Source organism: Petaurus breviceps, unplaced genomic scaffold, assembly GCF_028583685.1.
Source record: "Petaurus breviceps papuanus isolate PSGF00001 unplaced genomic scaffold, PetGlider_PUasm1.0 90849, whole genome shotgun sequence".
Lineage (NCBI taxonomy): Eukaryota > Metazoa > Chordata > Mammalia > Diprotodontia > Petauridae > Petaurus > Petaurus breviceps.
The window spans coordinates 17,337,428-17,360,912 of NW_027187361.1; the positions used below are offsets into that span (position 1 = coordinate 17,337,428).

Genomic DNA, 23,485 nt, shown 5'->3' on the forward strand with positions numbered 1-23,485 from the left:
TTCTATCAAAAACTTAACTTAGTGGATTCTTAACCTCCACCTGGTGATCAGATTGCCATCTTCCTGGGAAGAGCTGCCCACATCTACCCTCTCTCCTTCTTCTTGAATCTGGGCAGAAGACATAAGATCGGCTGGAACTTTCAGCATATGATGATGTTTTCAGGTAAGTTGTGTTGTTTTTTTTCAGTAAACTTGAGTATTGCCCAATTGATACAACTGATGTGCTTTATCTAAGAGGATTTGCAAGCTCTTCTAAGACAAAGATCTTTGGATTCTTCTCTGTATCCCCTCCGGTGAACCACCATATAGTGGAAAGACCTCTGGACTTAGAGGTAGGATGGGGAAGGGGAGGGGGAGGGGGAGTTATTATGAAATAACTGTGTGACCTTCAATGAGCCATTTACCTTCTCTTAATTTTTTATGCTAAGAAATCACTAAAAACAAGCAGTCTTTCTTAGCATCCTTACTAGTAGCATTCTACTACCATAATTATCCTCCCCCAACCACCTGCTTTGTACCTCAATTGCCTTTGAAGACACAGTTGTGGACATGACAACCAGGGTGGTTCAGTATCCCAGGACAGCTTTTTACTGCATCTGCATCCATAGCCACATCCATAACATGTCATAACAACTATTGATAATGTCAACCTTGAATGATAAAAATAGTAAATATATGTGTATATATACACATATGTGCTGTTTGAGTAACATGCTAATATAGTTTAACAGACTTTGTTTATGAGCCAACACAAGGTAGTTTAGAATATATATAATTTTTATGAATTTATTTATTTTTTAGTTTTTAACATTCACTTGCACAAATTTTCTCCCCGCCTCTCCCCTACCTCCCACAAAAGATAGCAAGCATACTGAATATCCCTTCCCCCAGTCTGTTCTCTCTTATATCCTCCCCCATGCCCCCCTTACTTTCTTGTAGGGCAAGATGGATTTCTATACCCCATTGCCTGTATATCTTATTTCCCAGTTGCATGTAAAAAACGATTTTTAACATTTGTTTTTAAACTTTGATTAGAATATATTTTAGAAAGAATTTTTAATCCAACACACTTAAATATTAGGCTTCTAATATTTAAAGCAACCGTTCTCCACCTTTGTGTATGTGTGTGATGGATCGCTTTAATAGTCTGCTGAAGCTTATAGACGCCCTTCTCAGAATATTTTAAATGGACTAAATGAAATAGGAGTGCAAAGGAAGCTAAATATACTGAAATATGGTTATCAAAATATTTTTTAAAAACAACTTTATAGAGCCCAGGAGAAGAACTTCTGATTTCAGGGGGTTGCTAATTGGCTATATAGAAAAATTGAGCTTGACTCATTCTGAAAGGGTTACAATAGCTAGAGTTTTACAACATAATTTCTCATTAACAACAGTCTGATGACAAGGTCATATTTACTTGGTTATTATATACCCTATTTAATTCTCCCCCCCCCCCCCGCCAAAAAAAGCATGTTTCCTTCTCTGAAACATCTCCTTGAAGGCTAAGGACAAGCAGTTTACCATTAGAAGGCAGGATAAGCCTTTTTTAAAAAGAGGGTTTGCCTAGGAGAAAAGAAAGTTATTTGGGAAAGCTAGATTCCACTGCATTTTACGTCTGGTTTACCTCTTGAAAGAAAGATATTTTAGCGGAGGCTTGGAGGGACGGGTTTGGGGAGGGGGGTAGGTTTCCAGGAGGCAGAGGTGATAAAGGAGATCATTGTAAGGATGGGGGAAAGGGGAGCTGTGGCGGATGCACTCCAGACTTGCAAGTAACCCCTTACCAGTGGTAGAGACAGCTGCTTGATGCAATGGATAGAGCACTGAATTTGAAGTCAGGAAGTCCTGAGTTCAAATTTTGCTTCCAGACACATAATAGTTGTGTTTGTCCCTTGTTCTGGAAGAGGACCGTGACATCAGGGAGGTGATGACATGACTTGCAGTTGACTTTGATTGGGCAGACGCAAAGGTGGCAAGTGGAGTTACCCAAGTGAACACCAGTCAAATCACCAACGTCTGAATGGGGATAATAACAGCACTCAGCTCCCCGGGTTCTTGTGAAAATTAAAGAGATCATATTGGAAAATCACTTTGCAAAACTTGAAGTACTAGATGATGAGGAAGAGGAGGAGGAAGAGGTGGTGGCGATGGTGAAGTGGATAGAGTGCCAAGCCTGGAGGCAAGAAGACTTATACTTCCTGAGTTCAAATCTGGCTTCAGGGACTTACTAGCTGTGTCACTCAACCCTCCTTGCCTCAGCTTCCTAGTCAGTAAAATGAGCTGGAGAAAAAAATAGCAAACCACTCCAGTGTGTTTGCCGAGAAACCTTCCCCCTCCAAAAACAGATCATAAACAGTGAGACACGGCTGAAAAGGCTGGACAACAAGAAAATGATTGATTGATCCTCAATGAAGACCATGGACTTTTCTTACCTGGTTTCTAGGGGAATGGTGGATTGAGTCCAGGAGAAAAAGAGGACACAGATGGACAGTTTTGGCACCTCTTTCTAAGACATGCCCACTTAGGGTTTGTTATATGTTAGCTTTTCTCTGTTTTCTCAGTTTGCTAGTGAAATTCCGAACTGCTTTGAAATTTGTGAGTTAGCATTCTGAGAGTTTAATTTGCTATACTCATTGCAGAGCATTTTTCAGGCTCCCAATAGCTGTACCCTAATCTTTAGCAAGAGCTTGGGCTCTGGGGGAGGCGAGGTGGCACAGTGAATAGAGCACCGGCCCTGGAGTCAGGAAGACCTGAGTTCAAATGCGGTCTCAGACACAAAAACTAGCCATGTGACCTTGGGCAAGTCACTTAATCCCAATTGCCCTACCTTCCCCCCTCCAAAAAGCACACACAAAAAAGAGCTTGGGCTCTCTGCTCACAGGACTCCCGTTATTTTTTTTTTCTATTTTCTTAAAGAAGCAAAAGATTTGTGCCCATGGAAAGGCGGTGTGGTGCTTTTTGCTGTTCCATTTGATCCCTATATAAAAGGCAGCTCTGAATGTGAAGAAGCCCCTCCCCTTTGATTAATAAACCTCTCAGCTCCTTAGCTGGAATTGGACGGTATTTGAATGATTTTTTTGCTACTTGAATCAACTTTGGCTCTATGGAAAATATGTTGTGACTTCCCATTGTGATACGGCATGGCCTTTGTGGGTCTCTGCAGGCCTTCGGGGAGCAATGGCTTTCGCGTTGGCCATTCGGGACACGGCGACCTACTCTCACCAGATGATGTTCTCCACCACTCTCCTGATCGTCTTCTTCACGGTTTGGGTCATCGGCGGAGGCACAACCCCCATGTTGTCATGGCTGAACATAAGGTCAGTCAAGGGGAGAGGGAGACTTGGCTTCTTGTCTGGATAGCACATGCTAAGATCATTTTTTTTAATGTCGTGTGAGTATGCTTTGGGGTTTTTCTTTTAAGAAGTGTAACAAGGCTGTAGAATGTTTTGAACTATCCTAAAAACAAGTGTTGCATCCTTTTAAACCTGCTAAAATGATATTAGGAATCTAATTCTTAGGAAATCTGAATTTTTCAAGAGTGTGAGAAGGACAAAGTGGACGCAGCTCAGGTTCAAGTTTCAATCAGTCAGTCATCATTTATTAAGTGCCTACTGTGTGCTGGGCCCTGACCTAAGTGCTGGAGATGCAAAGAAAGACAAAAGAGAACTTTTATTCTCTAGCAGTTCGCAGTTTAATGAAAGAGATAACATGCAAACAACTGCACAAGCAAGATCTAGACTGGGGAAATTTAGAGATCATCAGCAGAGGAGAGGCATTGGAATTCAGAGGACTGGGAAAGGCTGCTTGCTTGGGCTGAGACGTGAGGGAAGTTTATTGAGTAAGGGACGTTGGCATAGTCACGAACTGGTCTGCAGACTGGGAAAAAACCAACCTGGGGTTTGCAGTACAGTGGGAAACAGTCTACAGTAGGCCATATTTCTCTTGTGTGTGTTATTACTGTCATGAGAGGCAGCATCTTATCGCAGATAGTCCGCAGTCCTTACAGTCAGAAGGACACAGGTTGGAAGCCCTCCCCCACAGCTTTATGTCCCTGGGCATGTCACTTACCCATGTGGAGCCTCAGTTTCCTTATCTGTAAAAGGGTTAGGATAATGATCCTAAATGAGCTCCTTGGTTAAAGTGCTTGGCAGATTTTGTTTTTGTTGTTGTTACGGATCCTTTGCTCTAGAAGGGCAGGAGCAGTCAGGGAGGGGACACCATGATCTGCAGGTGAATTGGGTTTAAGTGAGGGAGGGCTGTGGGGAATCACCAGCCTGCCTTTCTCCTCTGGAGACATCTGGGTCCAGTAGAGATATAGATTAGAGCCACTGAAAATGGCCCTGGATGCAGTGGGAGACGTCAGCCCTCTCAAGCTAAGGTCTCTAACAGTTTGACTGAGGCAATGCCCATCCAATGATGAAGGCTAAAGCAAAATGTAAAGAGAAGGAAGATCTTGTTTTGTGACGAGAATACATGACCTTTTTGGTCTAGGAAAAGAAAAGTTAGTCCTAGGAGTATAAAATGGTCTTTCCATTAACGCCTCCTTTTTATTTTATTTTTAAACCAGTTGCAGCTTCTCTTATTTTACGTGTGGAACAAAAGCTTTGGGTGTATTCTTCAGGACTTGCCTGATGAGGAAACAGAACAGGGAGTTGCTGTACGGTGTGGTTTGAAAAGGGTGGGGGATTTCCCAAGGATCTTCCTACTATTTACACATTTCAAAAGCTATATAAATGTCAGTTTTGATTATTATTCCTTTCCAAACTAACATAGAAATGTGGGTGTGATGTAGTTTGTATCCCTACTGTGATGCCCTATAACCTTTGGCTGTGGCTGGTGCCTTCTGCTTTGCAGATGTGTTTCAGGTGGGAAAGGATTTCTTATTGATAGTCAGTGTTTCTTTTGCCCTGCTTTACATCTAGTATTTCCTCAGTTGAGTAGAACTAAGTTGAGTCAATCTCAATTTTATTTTCTCATTTAAACTTAAAACTATTTTCATAATAATTGTTATTTAGTTGTTTTCAGTCCCATCCAACTCTTTGTGACCTATTTGAGGTTTGTTTCTTTGTTTTTGAAAAGATACTGGAGTCGTTTGCCATTTCCTTCTGCAGATCATTTTACAGATGGAGAAACTGAGGCACGTGGGGTGAAGTGAATGGCCCAGGGTCACATGAGGTAATAAGTGTCTCAGGTAGGATTTGAATTTAGGTCTCCCTGACTCCAAGTCTGGCACTTTATCCTTTGTTCCACCTCGCTTTCCCCTCATAATAATATTAAAATATTATTTATCTCTTAAAATATTCCTTCCTTTTCCTATTATATCTGTGTGAGGCTGAATTTTCTTCATATAGTTCAATGAAAACAACATCACAACAGATTGAATGCAGAAGCATATAAGAAAATTAAGCCAGACATCAAAGAGATTTGCAGAAATATGGAAAACAATGATTCTCTCCTCACTATTTTTTTTTAATTTTGGAAAACAGTTATTTTTCATAAAAATATTTGTTAACATGTAACATTATTGTCTTTTATAAATGAACTAGAATTTAGAATTTTATCAGTTTTAATTTCTAATGCAATAAGTATTGATAGATATCATGCACATAAACAAAAACTCTTTACAGTCTTCAGTCAATTTTGAGAAGGTAAAAGGGTCCTGAGGCCAAAAAGTTTGACACCTACTTTTACGAGCATTTATTTAGCACCCACTGGTCTACATGCTGGGGATATAAAAATGAAACAGAACTTGCCCTCAAGGATCTAATATCAGGGGAGTCAGTGTGTTTTTTGCAACACAGGGCAGCCAGGTGGCATCATAATACATAAAAGTGATCCTCAGGCAGACTCATTTTCCTGAGTTCAAATCTGACCTCAGACACTTGATAGCTGTGTGACCCTGGGCAAGTCACTTAGCCCTGTTTGCCTCAGTTTCTTCATCTGTAAAATTAACTGGAGAAGGAAATGGCAAGCCCCTCCTGTGTCTTTGTCAGGAAAACCCCAAGTGGGGTTATTGAAACAACTTGACAACAATGATACACGTAGAATAAATAAAGACGATGGGGGAGAAGGCACTGGTAGCAGAACATTGTTTGGGGGGAGGGAGACCGAAAGAAGGAGGAATACACTCCAGGCACAGAGGACAGGTTGTACTAAGGCATGGAGGTGGGGAACAAGCGAGAAGAGCCGTCCCGGCTGGTCTGTGGAGTTTGCAGAGAGGAGTCATGGACATTCGGTTGGAAAGATGAGTTGGACTGGCCAAGTCCCGAAGGGCTTTAAGTGCCAGACAGAGGTGTGAGCATTTGATCCTAGAAGAAGCAGGAAGTCGGTTAAGCCAGGGGAATGACACGTTCACAACTGTTCCTTAAAAACAGATCTCTTTGGCCGCTGTGTGGGGGAGAAATCGAAAGGCTGGTTGATGAAGGAGCTGCTTTCCAGGGACTCTCTCGAGTCTGGAAATCTGTGGTCCTGACCCTTTGTAATCACGAGTGTCGCTAGGCCTCGTTTTAAAGATGTCTCATGGCTGGATGGGCCAGGGGAGCTGTGTGGAGTAATGTTCTCCAGGGCCAGAAGATGGCAGCCTCCTATGGTGGAATCCTCGAGGTTGGGCCTTGCCCTCTTTTTCCTTCTTTTGCTGGCCTTCAAAGTGAATTCCCTTACAAGTCATGACTTCCTGTAAAGCTGTTGGGAGGCGAGGCCCAGACATTCTCAGCCACATTTATGGAAGCCTTGCTTCTAGCCAGGAACACAGCTGGCCCTTGGGAGAGCTGTCTGCTGTGCCGGCGTGGTTCCCATCCTGGACCCGTAGGAAAGGCATTGTCATTTCTCCTCATGTCATTCCAGCCAGATGATTTTTCCTCTGACCCTTCCCCTGTGAGAGGCAAGGCAGCAACATGAATTTATTAAGCACCCACCTACTATGTGGCAGGCACTAGGAAAACAAATGTGAAAAAAAGGAACAGTCCCTGCCTTTAAGGATCTTACATTGTCATGGGGGGGGGGGGGGATGACAGCCAAGGCAACTTAAAGCGGGGAGTGGAGGGGAGAGGTACCCAGAGTGACACTCACTAGCACCCAAACAGCATCCTCAAAGTCCAGAAAACAGGAAGCACAATCAGGAAGGAAATTAAGAATGGCCAACTTGGGCCTTCTCAGAGCTGGAGGCCCTGGGAGGAACTCCCCAGTGGGAGAAGGGGCTGGTGTGGCGGAGAGATGTTTCACTGTAAGAGGGTAGCAAAGGGGCGGCCCTAATATTCTGCAATTAGTCAATACAGATTTGTCATTCGGGGAGAGGACTTTCTCCTTGAGACGGAATAAAAGGGAATTTTATGGCAGTGGGAGAGGACCCATCCCCTACCCCACTGTCTGTACCCTGGATGTTACCAGAACTTTGTCCTTTTTATCTTTCAGCCTAGGACCCCCATTAAAACAAAGAGCTCCCCTGGAAGAGGTGACACTCCATATTTGTCACACATTTTATGAGGTGATTGCAAGGCCTTCTTGGATACTGATTTTGATTGGGGGGAGAAATACAGCCCTTATCACCAAGCAGAGGGTAAGGAACAGACAGAGGGAGAGCTGGCACACTTCACCACACCTGCCTCCCATCGCTGGGAGGGCAAATTGGCTGATCTCTTTTAAATTAATGTCTAGCTTAAGGCTGTATGACAGCTTCCCACAAAAGGTGTAGAACGTACGTACGTACATCCAGATGACTTGTTAGAGTTCTGGGGATAACAAAGACTCTTGAAGGACTCGAAACTTAGGAGATTCTCCAGTCTTTTTCTCTCCACTCGAGGTAGGCAGCATAAGCATGGGTGTGTATGTGTACATGTATGTGTGTGTGTGTAGTATGTATATCTATCTGTAGTATGTGTATACACACGTGTGTGCATGTCACAAAGAGTCAGACACAACTGAGCACCGATGGTCTGCAACTTAAAGTCTCAGAGGATTGCCTGGGACATGTAGATACTAAGTGATTTGTCAGTCAGATGGCACAGCTGGTCATTTTAGCAGTAGATGGAACACTGGACCTCAGTTCAAATGCAACTTCACACACTCACTGTGTGACCCTGGGCCGAGTTATTTGATTTCTCTCTCGATGTCTTCATCTGTGAAATGGGTATAATAATACTCGCAGCTACCTCCCAGGGGTATGTAATGGTCAGGGAACTTTCAGATCTTCCATGCCCCTTAATGAGCCTCAAGTGGAACCGCACAAGATGGGCCTGATTGGAGGGAGGCTCTCTCTGGTAACTAACTGTGCATGTGTGTAATGGTCAGACAGCTGGAAGCCCTGTCTGTTGAATTGTGTTATTTTCTCTGTATTTTTTGTCCGCTTGTAGTTTCTGTTCATATTTTCTGAAGTTCAGATATAGATATATATAGATCTCTCTCTATAAAAAATATATACATATATATATATGTTTAATTAAAGATTATTGACCACTTTTAAGTTGCTTTCCTTTAGTAAAGCAGATCAGAGAACCTGGGCTAGCAGCCACCCTGGGTATGCTGGGGTGCCTGCTGCTACAGGGTGTGAGGATAAAATGAAATATTTGTAAAGGGCTTCACAAACATTTAAACTCTAAATCAATGTAGCTATTATAATTATCATACATTATTATTTCTTTTTAATTTCCAAAGTCACATAGCTAGTTGTGCTCGAGGCAGGACTTTCTAACCCTTGAGTCTGGCTTTCTACCCATGGCTCCCTGCTGTGTCTCAGAACAAGTGTTATAATCTTCATTTTATAGATGAGGAAACCAAGCCGGATGGTTAAGTGACTTGTCCACGGTCACACTTACTATTTTTTTAATGAGTGTGGAATTAAATGTTGGAACTGGAACTGAAACCCAGGCCTTTTGCCTCAAAATCCAATGTTCCTTTCACTGCCTCATGCCAATACTTCTCTTAAGATAGGTTTTATATGGATAATTTATAAGAAGGAGCTTATTTGTCCTTCCTTTAGAAAGTAATAAAGGCTGTTTTAGAGATGCTGAAATAAATTTATGACAGAGCCTTCCCAAGAGAGCACCCTCAAGCTGTGGCCCCTCTCCACTGAGAAGAGAACAAAAAACGGGCTGAGGCATGTGGATACTGGGTTTTCTCTAAGAAAGCATGAGGGACAAGATGTCCCAGAAGCAGTGCATTTGACTAGCTGAGGCAGAATCAGAATCCTAGAGTTGGGAGGGACACAGAAGTCATTTATCTATTTCAGCCCCTAAACCAACACTTATCAACCTTTTGGTCTTTTATTGAAGACCCCCCAAAATTTTGTTTTTGTGGGTTGTGTCTATTGATATTTACCATACTAGCAACTAAAACTGAGAAATTTTAAAAATATTTTTACCCATTAAAATTAATCAAAAACCCATTGTATATTAGCATAACTAAAATATTTTTATGAAAAACTATTTTCTAAAACAAAAAATATCGAGAAGAGTGGCATTGTTTTCCATGTTTTTACAAATCTCTAATGTCTAGTTTATTAAAAGACAACTAAAAGTAAAAAATTAAAATACCTAGGGGCAGCTAGTTGGTGCAGTGAATAGAGCACTGGCCACAGAGTCAGGAGGCTCTGAGTTCAAATTTAGCCTCAGATACTTAATACTTACTAGCCGTGTGACCTTGGGCAAGTTACTTAACCCCAATTGCCCTACCTTCCCCCCTCCAAAAAGCAAAAAATTAAAAAAATTTAAAAAAGAAGACAACTGCATTCTCATATTTACTTTTGCATTCAATTTATTACAATATGTTATTTTGGTTGAAACACATGAAGCATATGAAAAATTTGTTTTGGTCAAAATATATTTATATAAAGTGTCTGGTATGAAGTATATGAAGAAAATATGGCTTCACACAAATATATAGTCAGAAAGTACAGGAGTATCTCAATAGGCAAATGCATTAGTATTATTATTAAAAATTGTTTTGACCTCACAGACTCCCCCTGAGAATCCTCGGAGATCCATAGACCGCTCTTTAAGAATCACGCTTTACAAACTACTTCTTCTCTTTCTTTTTTGTTTCTTTCGTTACTCCTTTCTCATTGTTCACTCCATTGGTCATAATTCTTTACAACTTGACTGATGTTTAATGTGAAGGTATTTGTGGAACCTGTATCAGACTGCATGCTGCCATGGCAGGGGGAGAGAGGGGGAGAAGAGAGAGGGCGAGAAAATCTGGAGTTCAAGGGGTTGTGGAACCGAATGTTGTAAACTAAAAGCAAATAAATAAATAATTTTAAAAAAAAAGAATAAAGGAAGACTATATTAAGAGAACAACAAAAAATCAAGAATCACTGCTTTAGTGTAAACTTTGATCCCTTTGCTGATCTACTGAAGTTATCTTCTGTAACTCTCCATCACTTAATGATCAAAGTATAAACTCCTTGGGGGCAGCTGAGTGACAGTTGATAGAGTGCCAGGCCTGAAGTCAGGAAAACTCATGTCCCTGAGTTCAAATCTGACCTCAGACACTTAATAGCTGTGTGACCCTGGGCAAGTCATTTAACCTTGTTTGCCTCAGTTTCCTCATCTGTAAAATGTGCTGGAGAAGGAAATGGTGAACCACTCCAGTATCTTTGCCAAGAAAACCCCAGATAGGGTCACAAAGAGTTGGACACGACTGAACAAACACCACATAAACTCTTTGACTTAAGCTTCAAAGACCTCAGGAGTGGGGGAGTCCAACCTGCTCTCATTCATGTACTCTGCGTTCCAGCTGAATTCGACTACTCTCTGCCCCCACTGACGCCCTAATATTTCCCTTGTCTCCATGTCTTTCCTGTGGCAGAGTGGATGGAGCTTAATTTGGCATTAGGAAGACATGGGCTCAAATCTTGCCTTAAACAATTACTCTTTGACCCTAGGCAATTCATTTGATCTCTCAGCCTCAGTTTCTTATTTCTGCAAAATAAGGATAATAATACTTGTAGTGTTTGCCTCATAGAATTATTGTGATGATCACATGAGATTTTACAGATAACATATAAAACATGCACATATATGTATGCACACACACATTTTTAGCAAAGTGCTATGTTGCCGTTTTGGGCAATTAGGTAGCACAATGGATAGAGTGCCTGACCTGGAGTCAGACTTCTTTTTGCACGAGTTCAAATCTGCTTCAGAAATTTACTAGCAGTGTGACCCTGGGCAAGTCACTTAACCCTGTTTGCCTCCATTCCTTATCTGTAAAATGAACTAGAGAAGGAAATGGCAAACTACTGCAGTATCCTTGCCCATAAAACCCCAAATGGGGTCACAAAGAATCAGACGTGATTGAAAAATGACTTGATAACAATCTAGCTGTTTACTATTGTTATATCCAAAATGGACTCAACTCTTACCTTCTTTTTCCATCTATTGAAGACCCTGTTTTTCTTCAAAGCCTATCTCAGCTACCACCCCTCTTATCTCTTCCCTCCTCTACTTTCTTACAGATGGCTCCTTTATGGAACCACCTCTTCCTGTAATTCTCATCCTCTATCATATTTATATACATTTCCTGGTACTGGGTCATAACTGCTTTGTGATCACGGCTTGTCATATCTCTGCATTCTTCACACGATACTTTGCCTTACATATAGTAGGTGCTTAATAAATGTTGGCATAACCTGAATTGGTTGAATTGCGAATCCTCTCTGCTACTATAACAATAATATAAGAATAGTTGAGTTCATTTCGGCATAGACCATGAGACCTTCTGTGCCTTATTAAATGGTCTTTGTGATTTACTAGGAACAGAAAAATAAAAAAGAATCTACTGACCAGCTTTCTGGTGGCAGGCCAGAAATTAAATTCAGCAACTCGTTGGATGGTAGAGACACAGTCCATGACCATCTGGCACACAGAACCTTTTGAGCTTTGTGTAATAATAATAGCTAACATTTGTATAGTGCTTTAAGGTTTACAATATGTTTTCCATATTTCCTCCTCACAACCCTGTGAGGTAGATGCTATTATTATTATTATTCCCATCTTACAGATGAGAAAATTGAAGCTGAGAAAGGTTGAGTTGCCCAAGGTCACTCAGGTGCCAGATGCCTGAGACAGGATTCAAACCCAGCTCCCACTGACTCCAAGTCTAACACATAGCCAGCCCACAGGCTGCATTGTTGCATCCTGCAACACTCTGGAGGGTGACCTGAACCAGATTAAAATGTAATAGAAAAATATGTTCAAAAATAAGTAAAAAATCAAATATAGTAACATTACATTTTAAAACTAAGTCAGTTGGTGACCCTCAGGGATCCTTATGTACAGTTTGGTGGGTCTCTCTTTGAATTTGCACTGCCTTCTGTTTTTATCTCTACAGCAACATCTGCCGTCCATTGGAATAGCTCTCCAGATTCCTGTTTCATAAAATACCTCACAACAAGCCCAAGAGATGTTATCACCCTTCTTGTACATATGGCAGAAAACTGGGTTCAGAGGGGTTAGGACTTGCCCAGTATCACAAGTGGTTGTTCTTTAGTCATTTCAGCTGTCTGTGACTATGGCCCCAGCTGGGGTTTTCTTGGCAGACATACTAAAGTGGTTTGCCTTTTCCTTCACCAGCCCACTTTACAGATGAGGAAACTGAGGTCTGCCAGATGAAGTGACTTGCCCGGGGTCACAGACCTCTTAAGTTTCTGAGGGAAGATTTGAACACAGGAAGAGGAGTCCTCCTGGCTCTTGACCCAGTGCTTTACCTACTGTGCTACCCAGAGACCCTCTCACATATCTACTAAGTGGCATAATCAGGATTCAAATGTAGGTCTTCCCAGTCCAAATCCCACTGTACCATTGGCCTCATTTACAGCATCCTGGTCAAACAGCTATCTAGAGTCTGCTAGAATTGATGCGGGATGACACTCGTTCCTTTCTCAAGTGATAGGACTTATTAGCTCATATTCACGCTTCAGCCTAATTTTGGCTGTTTAAAAATATATATCATTGGGGCGGCTAGGTGGTGCAGTGAATAGAGCACCACCCCTGGAGTCAGGAAGACCTGAGTTCAAATCCAGCCGCAGACACTTAACACAAAACTAGCCGTGTGACTTTGGGCAAGTCACTTAACCCCAACTGCCCTACATTCCCCTCTCCAAAACAAAAGGAAAAAAAATATATATATATATATGTATATGTATATGTATATAATTGACTGACTTTGATAGACTGGGCTGCTCTCAGCAGTGCAACATTATAAGACAACTCCCAAAGACTCATGATGGAAAGGACTGTCCACATCCAGAGAAAGAACTGTAGGGTCCAAATGCAGATTGAGGCAAACTGCTTGCTCTCGCTCTCTTTTTTGTTTTGTTTTGTTCCTTCTTTCTCGTTGTTCACTCCATTGGTTATAATCCTTCTTTACAAATTGACTAATGCTTAGTGTGAAGGCATTTGTAGAGCCTGTATCAGACAGCATACTGCCATGGCAGGGGAAGGAGGAGGAGAGGGAGGGGGAGAAAATTTGGAACTCAAGGAAGTGAGGAACTGAATGTTGTAAACTAAAAGTAAATAAATACTTTTTTTTTTTTTAAATACATATCATTGGGACAGGTAGGTGATGCAGTGAATAGAGCACCGGCCCCAGAAGGACCTGAATTCAAATGCAACCTCAGACACTTGATACTTAACTAGCTGTGTGACTTTGGGCAAGTCACTTAACCCCACTTACCTTGCACTCCCCTCTCCAAAAAACCCCCACATATCATTAACTTGGCATACTGCTGGGAATAAGAAGCTTTATGGTCACTTTGCTTTTGCTTGGGATGCTACTAAAAAAGCATAAAGTCATAGGTTTCTTGCTTCCTTCATTAGCAGAAATGTGTGCAGAAACATACTTGGACCTATCTGAATCATGTAGGCTCCCACTGAAGCCTTCTTCTTATGAATATTATAGATTGGTGTGTGTGTGTGTGTGTGTGTGTGTGTGTGTGTGTGTGTGATGTGTTTTTGGGTCCAGAAGGAGTTATTGAAAAAGCCTTCTCCATTACATCTACAGAGGAATACGGGCAGCATCAGAGAGAGATTATACTCTATGACTTAATTTAAGGATTAAAAAAAATCTTTGAATCGATTTTTTAAAACCCACATATGTATGATTCAGCGGAAATGGAGGCAGGTAGAACCCGGGATTCGCAATATCGCAGGTTCTGTGCATAATCTTTAGGCAAAAACAGATGCAGCAACACCCGTGCTCCTTTAATCTGGGCTCTAAATCCTAAGAATGAAGTCCCAAGCCTTAGAGGAGCAGACAGGAAATGCTGATAGATGGGGCTGCCTGACCCCTTGAGTCTGTTTCTTCTGCCGCTGATAAACAACAATGAGGCCTTTTCTCAAAGGCTTGCTTTTATGAGCAGTTCAGCCTGAACATGCAGTGACATTAGAGCAGGAGGTTTGAAAAGCTGTAACTTTCAGGGCTTACAGACTCTTGCAGTTGTTCCAAGTGTGTGTTGGGGTTTTTCATTTGTTTGTTCATTTTGTTTTCTTTTCTTTTTAAAGACAAATCTGAACAGAATTCTTGAAGGCATTCAGGGCTACCCTATGAGAGCCAGGAAGAAATCACAGGGTATCAGTCAGTGTTCTGTGTCAGGTCCCGTTACAGATCAGGTCACTGGAGTAAAACAGCTGGCTGCCCCACTGGAAAGCACCCCCTGGTGTGGGCTTCAGGGGATCAGACAGAGGGAAGTAGGCCAGGCGAGGGCCACACAGCATTTGAGAAGCAGAATCAGCCTTGGGACAGGAGAGGGGGAAGAAAAGAAAGCCAGGTCATTATAAAATAAATCATTTAAAATCATAAACCTCTTAAGTAATTCTCACCCTCCCTCCCCCCAACTCCTTCTTTTCAACAGAAAAAGCAAACTCAGATTCTAGAGACTAAAGCTCTGGCGAAATGAAAGGGGGAAGGTTTTAAGCATTTACATGGAACCTACTATGTACCAGGTTCTGTGCCAAACACTTTATAAATATCATCTCATTTGATCCACACAGATGCTGTCATCCCCATTTTCAGTTGAGGAAACTGAGTCAAACAGAGATTAAGTGACTTGCCCAAGGTCTCACATCTAGTAAATATCAAAGGTCAGATTTTAACTCAGATCTTCCTGACTCCAGTACCATCCACCTAGGAAAGCAGCAGGTAGTTGAATTTACCAAGCTTCTAATAAATGCTATTTAGTTCTCCCTCTGCTAAGTACTTTAACCTGAGCCTGAAATAATTTTGAAGTCTCCTCTGTCTTTTTTTTGGTGGGGGGAATGGAGGAGCAAAGTTGCAATGTGGAGCCAGATTTCACTCTGAATTCCCTAATAGTAATAATGATAGCTCACACAAACACTTTTCCCACAACAACCCCATATGATGATAGTACATGTATTATTATTCCCATTTTACAGATGAGGGAACTCATAGAAAAAGCAAGTGACATTCCCAGAGTCACACAGCTAGTAAGTGTCAGACCCCAGATTCAAATTCAGGAGTCTAGCACTAAACGTGAGAACAACAGGCTTCCACTCAGTTCCCACAGAAGGATCCTTTTTTGTTGAGTCTGGGGTCTAACACTTCTTAGCTGTGTGACTCTGAGCAGAGGATGTGACTGCAGGATTTTGTGGTTTCCTGGCAGTTTTGAATTTGTGGCAAGAGTAGACCATTAAAACCCCAAACTTTGCACACAAACAGAGAATGTTCTATATGGATTGACTTTATCCTTTGGTACAAAAGCCCAGGACTTTCCACTTAGAAGTTCGGGGCTAAAGTAGTAAATCTAAGTAACAGAGATGAAATGGCTCGAGTTTGTGCAGCGTATGGGATGTGCTTTTGTATCTTTCTTCCATGTGTAACCTCGCTGAGCTCATTCAATGAAACTTTATCATGAATGAAAATAGAGAAGAAAATGGACCTGAGGCAGGGTGGCATGGTGGGTAGAGAGCTAGCCTTGGAGTCACCCCACCTGGACTCCATCCTGCCCGCCATGCCTACCAGCTCTGTGACCACAGCCAGGTCACTCACCCTCTCTCAGAACTAGTTTCTTCACCTGTAAAAGTAGAACACTATCTATTCTATCTCCCTCATGAGAGGCAAGGTGGCACAATGGATAGAGATGCTCCTTGGGAGTGAGCAAGGTGGGTTCAAGTCATGTAGCCCCTAACACATACTGGCTGCACGACCCTGTGCAAATCACTTAAACTCTCAGTGACGTTTTTCAGTCTTTTTGTGATGTCCAACTCTTTGTGACACCATCTGGGGTTTTCTTGGCAAAGATGCTGCACTGGTCTGCCATTTCCTTCTCCAGCTCATTTTACAGATGAGGAAATTGAGGCAAACAGGGTTAAGTGACTGACCCAGGGTCACATAGCTAGTAAGTGTCTGAGGCTGAATTTAAACTCATGAAGAGGAATCTCCCTGATTCCAAGCCTAGTACTCCCCCCCATTGCACCATATAGCTACCCCCAGGTAATTCCTAAGTCTTGAGGGGTAGAACATTACCCACTTGCATTCAGAGAGGTTATTTCCCCACTAAGAGTTCCCTATATCAGTGAAATCACAAGTCTGGTCCCCAAAAAGTACCTGTCTCATAGGATTGTGGTGGGACTCAAATGAGAAAATGTTTTGCAAACCTTTAAAGAGTTATATAAATATCAGTTATTGCCAGTTACTAGTCTGTTGTCTTTGCAGGCTATCAGTAGGTTAGTCTACATGCAATTATTATGCCCTTACTGCGTACCAAGCACTGTGCTATGCACAGAGGAAACAAAGACAAAAGAAACAAAACACAGTCCCTTTCCCTCAAGGACCGAGTACAAATTCTAATGTAAATATTCCAGGCATAAGGGACATACATATTGAGTCTTGTCTCAATTCTATCAGACCGACATTTGGTGTTTTCTTGGGAAAGATACTTGAAATGGTTTGCCATTTCCTTCTCCAGCTCATTTTACAGATGAGGAAACTGAGGCAAACAGGGTGAAGTGACTTGCCCAGGGTCACACAGCCAGTAAATGTCTGAGGCCAGATTTGAACTCAGGAAAACTCATCTTCCTGACTCCAGACACCTAGCTGCCCCATGAACAGAGTAGATGGTGGGGGAATTAGGAAAGCCCTCCAGCAGAAGCTGAGATTTGAGTTGAACCTTGAAGAAGGGGCAGAACATTCCAGGCATGAAGGGCAGCCTGTTTTAAGGGACGGACACTGGAGTGTCGTTTTGAGAAACTCCAGGTAGGTCAATGAACCTGGATTGTAGAGTGTACAAAAGAAGGTATAAGAAGGCCAGAAAGGCGGGAAGGGACCAGGTTATAAAGAGCTTTAAATAACAGACCTTATTCTGTTATTGTTGTGTTGTTCCAATATCTGTTTCGGGATTTTACTGGGTCATGGTGACACAATCATTGCAGCGCCCGTTTTTCTTTTTCTTTGGAAGGGCATGTTGATAGCAAATAAATTCTTTAATAAAAGGTATCCTACAGTTTCAGAATTCTGGAATCACTGCATAGGACGCTGTAATAGAGAATGAATTTTTTTAGGATCAGTAGAATATGAATAGAATGAATCTTTTTGCAGTCAACAATACTTTTTTTTTTAAAGCAATCAGGATTAAGTAACTTGCTCAAGGTTACACGGCCAGTTATTTCTGGGTGTGGTGCTAAGTATCTGAGCCTGGGATGCGATCTCCAGGTCATCCCGACACTGGAGCCGGTGCTCTTACTCGCTGTGCTACCTAGCCGCCCCTAAGCAATCAGGGTTAAGTAACTTGCTCAAGGTTACACAGCCAGGTGTTTCTGGGTGGGTGCTAAGTGTCTGAGCCCGGGATTTGATCTCCAGGTCATCCCGACACTGGAGCCGGTGCTCTTACTCGCTGTGCTACCTGGCCGCCCCTAACAATCCTTTTTTTAATATTTCCCTTTGTTGCTTTTCTTCATACCATAAACTACGTATCTCTATAGTGACTTACTCCAAGCCCAACTCCTTCTTCCCAAAGCAGCTGCCCTTAGGCAAGTAAGGGTGCAAAATCTGACATTTCTAGGACACCACCTGGCTTTGACTAGCTCACACTGTGATGAAAAATCATCTCTGGGACAAGGTTGATGAGGAATGAGAGGAAGACTTTTTATTTGGTCCTGGAGGTGATAGGAAGCCAATGGAACTCAACGAACAGAAAGGGTGGCATGTTTAGACCTACATTTTGTGTGAAATCACCTTGGACGGCCGAGTGGGGAATAGAATGGGATGGGATTAAACTAGGGGCAGGAGGAGCAGTTAGAAGGTTAGTATACCAGACCCAGTGAGGGCTGAGGTATGCTTGGTATGTGAGTAGAGAGAAGACAGCATGTGGGAGATGTTGGGAAGGTAGAAGAGACAAGATTGGGCAATGACTTGTATATGTGGGGTCAGTGAGGGAGAGTAGTCAGAAATGATCCCGAGGCTGTGGGCCTGGGGGGAGGATGGGGATATTCTCCACAGGTATAGGGAAGTGTGGAAGGGGATGGTGTTTGAAGGGAGCGGCGGGGAAAAAAATGGGCTCTGTTCTATAGGTGACTACAAGACATGCTTTTCAAATATCCAAAAGATAGTTAGAGATGTGTAATTAGCACAGAAAAGAGGGTAGGGCAAGATTATTATATCTGAGAATCATCTCCGTAGAATGATCACTGAACCTGTTGAAGAGTTAATGGGGTAATCAAATAAAATAGTATAGAGGAGAAAAGAGAAGAGGGCCCAGGACAGGCTGTAAAGGAGAATATCAGGTTTCCCACTAAAAATTGTTAAAGTACTTAGTAAGGTTTTAAATTTGATGATGAAAAATTACTGCTTGTGTATTTTTTAATTTTGTATTTTGGGTATTTGGTAGCTAGGTGACAAAGTGGATAGAGCACCAGGCCTAGAGTCAGGAAGACTCATCTTCCTGAGTTCAAATCTGGACTCAAACACTGTCTAGCTGTGTGACCCTGGGCAAGTCACTTAACCCTATTTGCCACAGCTTCCCCATCTGTAAAAGAACCTAGAGAAGGAAATGGCAAACCATTCCAGTATCTTTACCAGGAAAACTCCAAATAGAATCACAAAGAGTTGGACATGACTTAAAAGCAACTAAAAAACAACAATTTTAAAAGGTATTATTACTGCTTTTGATAACAAGACAACTTCTTACTCCCAACTTTTTCATAATAATACATATGACTGGGGTGGCTAGGTGGCACAGTGAACAGAGTGCAGGCTCTGGAATCAGGAGGACCTGAGTTCAAATCCAGCCTCAGTCACGTAACGCTTAACTAGCTATGTGACCTTGAGCAAGTCACTTAACCCCAACTGCCCTCCAAAAAAAAAAATAATGTATACGATTGCTTACAGACTTACAATCTTTTTTGGTTTCTAGGCTCTCAAACGTGTAATTAGGGTGGAAATGATTGTTCTCTCTGGCTCTGAATAGGATTGAGGTTTCCTCTGCTCAGTGGTGCTCCAGAATCTCAAAGTGGGGATTTGTTTCTGGCTGCCATAGTTCCTTCCCATTCGTTCCACAAGATGCAGGGACAGTCATCTACCATCTTGATGTGTTTGTAGCTTATAGTGACAATTATTCCAAGGAATATATTGTTCCAAATTAAATGGCCTATTGGAGAGGGTTCTCCAAGATCTTTATTTCTTATCAGTTCAGGCCATCTGAAAGACTGTCTTCTTGTCATTCCAAAAGATACCCATCCACAGTCTTGTCCTTCCATTAGAAGTTCATTGTGAATAGGAGAGTGAGAGCCACGTGAAAAGCCATATCTTTAATAGTGAGGTGTTATTCTCATCATAATATCTGAAAAGAAACTGTAACCAACTCTTAACCATTTGGGATAATTCAGGAAAACTTTGCTGGAGAGTTGGTGAACAAGAAATGCTTGTAAATTATCCAATGAATTTATTAAAATACCTATGTAAATATTTAATTCATTCTTATTTTGTAAAGGCAGAAATCTTTTTAAAATTCTTTCAAAAGCTAATCCACAAGGTACAACTATGACCATGAACTCAACAAAATTATAGCCATAGATCTAGAAAGGATGATTCTCGTTGCTTCAAATTGATGTACAAAGCTCCTAAAATTCACTGTCATATCATGAGACTTTGGCAAGGAGGAAGAAATGCTGCTTCTTTCTGTCACTCTCCTGGCTGTCCTATGGTTGAAAAGTTAATGAGGAGTGAGATAATAAAAATTACTCCAAGAGTAGCCAGAATAGGAGGGAGAAGAAGCTGAAAGTCTGCAGGTCTATCTACCACCTCCTGAAAAATCAAGAATTAGCTATGTTTCTCTCTCCCTCTCCCTCCTTTTCCCTCCTCTCTCCCCCCTCCCGCTTCTCTCCCATTTTTCCTCTCCCATCCTTATCTTCGCTCTCCTTTTTCCCTTACTCTCTCCCTTCTTTCCCTTTTTTCCTCTCCTTCCTCCCCTCCTCTCTCTTTCCCTCTTTTGTCTCCTCTCTTATCTCCCCTCTCTTTACTCTTTCTTTCCTCCTCTTCCCCTCCTCTCCTCCTCCTCTTCTCCCTCTCTGTTTTGTCAGAAGGAGCACAATTTTGTGATTCTTTAAAAACATTAGTTAAGATCTCTAAATCATGGATATGGGGAAAGGGACAGACTTGAATGTCATAATCCGGAGACACTAAGATCTTATGTGATAAATAATGGCGTTTTGACTGATAACAGTGAGAGAATAAAGAAGTCCTGAGGAGGATAAACTTTGTAAACAATCCAGGCAAGTGGAGCCAGCCAATAAGCTTATTATACAATAAATAGCATTCGCGACAGTTTTTTTTTTTTAAGCAATCGGGGTTAAGTAACTTGCTCAAGGTTACACGGCCAGTTATTTCTGGGTGTGGTGCTGAGTATCTGAGCCCAGATTTGATCCAGGTCATCCCAACACTGGAGCCGGTGCTCTTACTCGCTGAGCCACCTGGCCGCCCCTAAGCAATTGGGGTTAAGTAACTTGCTCAAGGTTACACGGCCAGGTGTTTCTGGGTGGGTGCTAAGTGTCTGAGCCCGGGATTCGATCTCCAGGTCTTCTCAACACTGGAGCCAGTGCTCTTACTCGCTGTGCTACCTGGCCGCCCTGTGACGGTTTTTTTTAAGTAAAATTTAAAGGTGCCACTAGCACTGGTGCTCAGGAACCATGAATCTTGCATTAGAAGAACCCGGGTATTTTTCTGCCTGTCTCTTCTGACTTTAGGAAGTGGCAGTAATCAAGACTCCAGGCCATTTTTTAAAATGCCACGTGGTTGGCTCTAAGTTGGATTAGCATGACCTCCCACCAGAAGCACTATGTCCAGTCTGTCCTCCACCTTGCCTAAGGGGGGCATGAGAGTGGCACTGTGATGGGGATCTTGGGCATTCACTTTTCACAACCCAATGAGGAATGATGGCGAGAGCCCTGAGCTTGGAATCAGAAGAGCTCTGAGTTCAGCTCCCTTACTTAGTGTGTGACCTTTGCCAGTCACTTAAATTCACTGAGCCTCAGTTTTCTTCTCTGCGAAATGGGGATATTAATGTTGGTACTACCTATCTGACAGGTTTGTGTGTAAATGGGCTAGTGTAAACTCTGAAGTGCTATTTTGTAAATGCAGGCTACCGTGAGTCTAGCCATTTGTCCACATGGCTCAAGGGAGCTGAAAAGTAACCAAGTCATTGTATTTAGGGCCGCACAGTGAGCGGAGTAAAGATCAGAAATAAAAAGTGTCAACTAGCAACTGAGTGTTTGAGCCTGTGAAAATCAGTTGTCTTCTTCAGAACAGGCAGAAGGCTTTATCTTCATAAACAGGGCCAGCAACTTGCAAAAGACCTTGTGCTATTTAAACAGTAAAGCCAGGTCAGATTCGTGTTTCCTTTAAAAACATAGGTGCTGAGTGATTAACATTGCATTTTGGGTGCAGCACTTTATGCGATAAAATAAAGACATTCCTGAAAAGTTTATTGTAAATCAGGTTGTTTTTAATGTACCAAATCATATCTTCCCACTCGATCTTTCATTTACCTTCCTCTGGCAGTGATTCCTAACACTCTTATGTAGCTTTAAGTTTCTCTGTCTTGACCTTCCACTCTGTTTAAAAATCCATTGATACTGTGAATAATCACCCCCTAATTCACCTGTTTGTGTATGGATTTTCACATGTTGGTTTTCTTAAAGCAGACCCCAGCTGCATTCTTTTGCCAAGTAACCCACCCAGAGTGGTCTGTTCCTATCACGCTTACATTCCATTCTTGTGCCGTACCAGAGTCGGTGTCCAGGATCCGTCAGAAGAGGATCTCGGTGAGACCCGCTGGAGGTATTTCAGGTGACATGAGGACTTTTTTGCACCATAACATTTAACTTGGGGCTTGGCTTTTCCAGGCTTTCTAATGCAAGGTTTCTTTTTTCACAAAACACCTCTCTCTCTCTCTCTTACTCTCTCCTCTTCTCTCATAATAAAAGCAAAAGAATTATGCTATTCCTAATCCATAACTTGGCTTCAAATGAGCTGAATAGACATCATTCCCATGATTCTCTTTTTTCCCCAACTTGAGTTACCTCATTGTCATACATGGGTTGGAATTAACTGGTATTCCCTTATGAAACTGAACTCCGCCTTGGATTCAGGCCACCCTCAGAAATCCAACTAGTTTTTGAAAAACACAGTCTTCTAATGACCAGGCAGTAGAATCATTCTTAACTCAGCAGAGAACTGAGCTGAGTTTTCCCATTTCAGTGGGGATGGACGGATGCAAAAAATGGATTGAATCTTGACTGAACGTTAACTTTATGTTATGGTTTGCATTTAATTATTTCTTTGTTGCTTTTTTTCCTACCTTAGTGAATCCACATATTAAAAACAAAGCAAATATAAAACCTCTGGCCCTTACCTCCAAACAAACCAAAGACAAATAGCCAAAAGTAATCGATACCCTCAGAGTTCTCTCATACCACTTCAGTTTATCAGTTTCCATCTGAAGTGTGATTCAGCTGTCAGGGCCATAGCAACTGGAACAACAGACAGCTTTAATGTTTCCTCTCTTCTTCCTCCTTTTGAATACAGGTGCCTTCTTGCTGTCCTGGGTCCCCTTGCTTATTGAAGCTGACATCTATTTTTGGTGTCACTAAACTACCTCTCCCTCTGGGCAGCGGTGAAACGGGTGTTGTCTGTCTGTCATGGACATGGCTCTCTCTGAAACAGGGTTTTGTGTTTGATCTCTAGGAAGTGTGCAGTGATGATCACACAGAGTTCATTCAGAACCAACTTAGTATTTAAACTGCTTCTACTGTCAAATAGTTATTTTCATTCCTTTGCTGTTTTGACCACAATTGCCTTGAAATCTTCCCATCTTGTAGAAATGTAACCCTTCAGTCAAATTTATAAACCCAGATCCTTAGATTCAAAAAATTTTAAACCCAGGAACTTTAAAGATCATCAAGCTCTGGCCTTCTTCCATATGCCCTCCATTCTTTTTTTTTTTAGTAGTGCTAATTTTAAGTTTAAGGAAACTAAACTTTGG

At 42.0% G+C, this 23,485-nt stretch overlaps 1 protein-coding gene across 1 annotated transcript in view; it reads left to right on the top strand.

Annotated features, from left to right (window-relative positions):
• SLC9A7 (solute carrier family 9 member A7) overlaps positions 1 to 23,485 on the top strand; it is a 193,044-nt gene that overhangs the window by 132,173 nt on the left and 37,386 nt on the right. The window contains exons 11-13 of the mRNA XM_069072933.1: positions 52 to 163; positions 3,164 to 3,317; positions 22,231 to 22,290. Coding sequence (XP_068929034.1) covers positions 52 to 163; positions 3,164 to 3,317; positions 22,231 to 22,290 — 326 coding nt within the window. The remainder of the gene's footprint in view (positions 1 to 51; positions 164 to 3,163; positions 3,318 to 22,230; positions 22,291 to 23,485) is intronic.